Consider the following 5,453-nt stretch of genomic DNA (forward strand, 5'->3'; position numbering starts at 1 on the left):
TTCTGGCGGCTCAGGCTGCCCAGGCTGGGCGGCTGCGGCCAGGCTCAACAGCTGACATTTCGGCGGACTAGGCTGAAGCGGGGCGGACGCGGGGTCGCAGCGGGGCCCAACCCCGGATATAGATATAGAGTCGGAGTCTCAGAAAGAAATGGGCCAAGGGGTATGTTTGCCCGACAATTGGTGGATCGAAAGTTTTTCATCCGGGGATTCGGAGATGATGATGCTTTGAGCCTAGAGGCGCCATCCATTCTGGGCGCTCATTTTTTGGGTCGGTGGTTATTGTGCATCCATCTTACCAGCACGAACGGGTCTGACCAGATGTTAGACGAGGTTTACATTGGCATTCTGGGTTTATTCAGTTATCTTCGCTCGTTATCCTAAAGATTTTTATTGTTATTGCTATGATGTGTTTATTATTCATCATTCATCATCTCGAGCTCAAGGTATGGATGGTGTGGATGACCTCCCTCATTCATAAATACACGAAACCTCGCTCTCATTGCCGCCAACCCCTATCCAAAGAATGAGAGTACCATGAGAAAATAAGCCAATCATGGGGTCTATTTTATTATCAAACATGTTCCTACAGACAAGCACATAACCTATTATGTCTTTATTGTTTCTGAAGAAAATTGGTCAACCCAATGATCAAAGGCAGGCCATACGATAAAACTTCTGAGTTGGAGGAAAGATGCCCGCCTCCCCGCTCTGGACAGTCTGCAAAAGAAAGAAAAATCCCATCGCATTATCCCTCAATGACCATCTACTACTCGTACGTTATTCCATACCGCAAGTTGGCAAACTCGTGGGCAGCGATTGACCCGACGAGTTCCTCCATAGATGGGCCGGCTCGTCACATTCATAAACCAACGTCGGCTCGGAAATCACTTGACCTTCCAATTGAAGAGCGCAATCCTCGGGGCACTCAAATATCAGCTTGGCTTTTTCGTTGGTACTGCTGGACACAACGTAATTTCGACATTTGATTCTGGGTTCTTGGCCATTTTCTTGTTCACATGCCAATTCGCCCGGGGGAGATTGACAGATGTTCGCATATGACGGACAACCATCGAAATCTGAGAAAATGGCAATATTGACAAGTGGTGGAATGTTTTAATGTTAAATAACGCTCTTACCAAAGGCCTGGAAAGTAGCCGTGCTGTCTGTCGAGAAAGACATATTCTGGAATGCTCCGAATGAGAAAGTACTATTGACCGACAAGCCAAACGGAGATTCAGGAGTGATCTGAAAAATCAATACATGCCGTCAGTTTAGAGGTGACGTTGGAAATTCAAATTTCAATAGTGTGAATCAAATCATCCCCACAAAAACAAGTTAGATCGATGCTTTTGTTGAAAAAAAAGAAACCCCTATTCGGACTCACGTTGATCAGAGACCTTCTGAGCAAACTCAATTCAAAGCCATGTAATCTGGTGAACTTGCTTTCAGCCCAGTTGATGGATTTGAAAGCAAAAGCCCTTCACATTTCAGGTCAATGTACTTATCGAGGTATCTTTTAAAAATTATTTAACAAATCTGGTAACTATTCATTTGTAGCCTTGTGGCCCCAAATTCACCAATGGAACCGCTCATCTTCAAGTATGATATCCCAATTCAAACAGGACCCGAGGAGTCTCTGATTTTTCTCAATTCTAGACAATTCCAAAAACCATTTCTTTTTTCCCCACGTTCGTCCCTTTTTTGGTTCGATTTTTCATTTTCACATCTTCAATCATTCAACATCATTTTTCTTATCGACATCATCATGGTCACTCACTTCGTACTTATCTTCCAAATAGTAAGAATAGGTCCCATCCGCGAATATTTGACCTTGTTTCCAATTCGTGAAATCAACTCGGAATTCGTTTTTCTCGGTGGACCAAACAAACGCCTCTTTCTTCCAAAACTTGGGATAGAGTCGCTCTTTGCATCCTAGAGTAATCTGAATGAGACAATTAGGCTCGCTCGTGTCCACGCTAGAAACAAACTCTGAGCATCGGTCTGAAATCACAAAATGAAGTTGATTAAGTTGAATAGCAGTCGAACACTCCTGATGATCCAAACGATTCGAGACGACTCACATTGCATAAGTATCTCCTTGGATTCGGTGAACGCCTCCTCTTGTCCATTTAAAGTGGTCTTCACTTCAACGTCATATATTCCTTCGAAATCCACCGTAGGTTTCAGGATATCGATATCAAACAAGGATTTACTATCCTCCCGTAAGAAGCGAATAGAATCTTCGTTGAATGGCTCTTTCACTAAAATATATTGAATGCACTAGTAAGACTAGTAGTAGAATGATGTATATTTCAGATCTTCTCAACTATGGAATAGGAGGACTCTAGCTAAAGTTGCTACTATGAGCTCAACAAAATCTTTGTTCTGACGAAGACTGCAAGCCCATATGGACAAAGAATAGACGACCATTGAATGAATACTCACAAATGGGTGTTCGGTCTCCCACCAACCGAAACACTTCCACGTCCCCCAAAGCGATGCTCAATGACTTGAATCTTCCCCATTGCTTAACGAGTATTTCAATCGGATTTTGTGATAATCGTCCGGATTGGTGAAATCAATGTATTCTTGAGGTCCGTCACATTGTCGTTCTGATACAGATTGAAATTGGTCAGTTGAAAGCCTTGGGCAGGACTATTCGATATCAAGAGCAACAAGCCCACAAAGGCTGACACTGGCTTTCACGACAAACTGCATACTGGAATTGTTCGACACGACTGGGTTGCGCGATGTTTTTAAACTTGTCACTATTACTCATAGGTAGTAGTATTGTGAAACGCGTTATCAGGTCTCAAACCAACGATCCTGGCACTTCATTGACACATACTGTTATATCAGGTGAAGAAGACACAGCACACTTGTTTATACGGGTACGCACGTACGGGTACGACCTGCTTGAATGCTTCACGGAAAACAGGATTATCCACGAAGCTATTCATCATACCTTTTGTATGATAGTGAATAAGGTGTGTGTGTGTGTGCTAGGCGTGGATTTCCAAGGTTTCTTTTATTATGTGGGACTTGCTCATTAGTTATTGAAGTGTTTAAGTAAATGATTCATGGACTGAGTTGAAACGTTGGGGGTTGGGGGGGGGGGGGGCAATGTGTGTAAACCTTCTTGTCGTGACGAAATTGGGCGGGAGAGAGGATTTGCGCGTATGTTTATAGTTAGCGAATGTGTGTGGGAAAAGTGCCGAACGTTCTTTATAACGTTGGCCATCGGTGTGTATTTTTGGAAGATGGGCAAATTGTCGCTTTTTAGTTCAAATTAGCTATTTTTGGTCAGCACTTTAAAAGCTTTTTGTTCAAAGGTGAACACATAAGCACCAAGGTTACCGAACAAAATAGAAAGGGACCTTGCAGTGACAAAGGCGTGTGATCGATATTTAATAGGTATGGTTCGAAGATTGGGAGGAGGGTTCTTTTTTTCCTAGTTCTTATTCTTGGTCTGTCACTCAGAATTAGAGGGCGGATTTGAAAGTGATGTTTTGAGCCAAAGAATGGCATTTATCTGGGACCAAACAAAATGACGATAAAAGCTTCTCCTAGGTTGCAAGAATTAACCGAAGTAAATGAGTGTTGCAAAAGTAAGGCATCCCATTCATATCAAATAATGTTGCTGCTACTCATCAAAATATTGGATTATTGGCGTTGATTCTTGATCTGCCCACTTAAGTATTTTTGGGCATACCTTGATTTCGTTTTTCCGTGAGAAATGAAAAGCGATGAAAAGATTGTAAAAAGTATTGGATGGTTACAACCTGTTTTGCTTTTACTTCTTATTTGGTCAGCTGGAACACTGAAATGTTAAATACTCATGCTTGTAAATTTCAAAATAACGTTTACCATACACATGAATATTCTGGATATTATCCTTCTAATCTGGTTCATCACCTTTTCAAATTTTCATTTCTTAAACAAAGCCGAAAATGACCAACTCATAAAACATTGTTGTTATTGATGTTGTGAGGTAACGTTTTTTTGAATTTCAGAATTGCTAATATTTACGGAATGTTAATCATTCAATTTTAGATTGATGTTTCAATTTTGGAAAGTGACAGGTTCAATCAAATTCCCTTGAATTAATGTAAAAATGAAAAATAAGTAAAATTAGCTTTTCCAGGAAAAAAGTAGCAGTTTGAAGACTGAAAGTTTATCTTTTCAGCAAAATGAATAAAAAGTTCGTGAAAAACTTTCAAATCCGCCCTGCACTCATGATTATTAATTTTTGATGAAAGGTCTAGAAAGTGGTGACATCTGACTTAAGCAACTCCATCATCTTTAACACAGAACCCAGAGAAAAATATTACAAGAGAAAAAAAGCTGACAAACAGTAAACTGAATATAACCTAGAGAAAAGATAACCTTTTAATCATATTTTTGTGAAAGTCCGTACAACGTTGTGGCACTGACATTACACAAGGTCACTTTGTAATCTAGAGTTTTCTTTTGGCTGTGGGGTTGGATTCAGGCCTCAACTCCATGATGTCACTGCTCAATGGAGGGTTGCCTGGTTTTCAAAATATTGTTCCTCCATTCTGAAATTCCTATTCCGCCACATTTAAATCATTTTACTTACTTCCAAACAAAGCACTATTATTAGCATTGCATCATAACGTTTTAGGCAAATACAAATAACCCAGCAATCAGGCATAGAGTTAGCGATATGACAAATATTTCTGGTTCCATTAGATTCAGAGCAGATGTGACAAAAAAAACTGGAACTGTACCAAAAATTGTCTTTTGTATTAATTAGAGCACAAATACTGTTTAAACAGCCTTCACCAGATGTCCCTCTGTCGTTTTTATTAATTAGATCAAAACACTCTGCATTATGTGAAAAACAATATGTATAAAAACATGTATAAAACAATAACGCGCTACCATTACTTTCCAGAAAAAGTAACGAGTTACTACAGCAGTTACTTCTTTAGAAAAAGCAACGCGTGGATGTTACCGAAAATAAAAGAAGATTTTTCGCATATTTTGAGGTCCAAAAAAACCTTCTGTTTTTTGACCTTTTTTTTCTTTTCTTCCTGTGATGATAAGTAACATGAGAAAGATGGCTTCTGAGAACAAGGACTTCAGTCAGTTGTGGTTCAAATAGATAACTTTTCTCAATTGTCCCAACTAACAAAAAAGTTCGGTCAAAATGGCAACTGATTTGTTTAAAGGTCTATTAATTAGGAGCCAGCATGCACTTGGCAAGAATCTGCTTCTTAGGGATAGTAGGTTCAATTACCGGTGCTTGAAGATATTGTAATGTAATATTCCCTTTCATCTATGTGTTGCTTGAGATGGCAGACAAAAATAGTTGATTTGCAAATTTTTGTGTGAATGTGTTTGATTTTTTAAGCAGATTTGCTGTCAATTAAGACCATATTTATCTGCAAGTTTTGGCCGGCCCTAGTTTTCATGCTAGAAAAAATAAT

At 39.6% G+C, this 5,453-nt stretch overlaps 1 protein-coding gene across 1 annotated transcript; it reads right to left on the bottom strand.

Annotated features, from left to right (window-relative positions):
- Positions 1 to 543: 543 nt before the first annotated feature.
- On the bottom strand, positions 544 to 2,935 carry LOC131891049 (uncharacterized). The gene is made up of 6 exons (XM_059240540.1): positions 2,446 to 2,935; positions 2,082 to 2,261; positions 1,778 to 2,001; positions 1,137 to 1,245; positions 789 to 1,076; positions 544 to 717 (listed from the first exon to the last, which is right to left on the bottom strand). The coding sequence occupies exons 2-6, from the start codon at positions 2,086 to 2,088 to the stop codon at positions 614 to 616; spliced, it is 732 nt and encodes a 243-aa protein (XP_059096523.1). The 5' UTR covers positions 2,089 to 2,261; positions 2,446 to 2,935; the 3' UTR covers positions 544 to 613.
- Positions 2,936 to 5,453: the final 2,518 nt, after the last annotated feature.

Source organism: Tigriopus californicus, chromosome 11, assembly GCF_007210705.1.
Source record: "Tigriopus californicus strain San Diego chromosome 11, Tcal_SD_v2.1, whole genome shotgun sequence".
Taxonomy (NCBI): Eukaryota; Metazoa; Arthropoda; class Copepoda; order Harpacticoida; family Harpacticidae; genus Tigriopus; species Tigriopus californicus.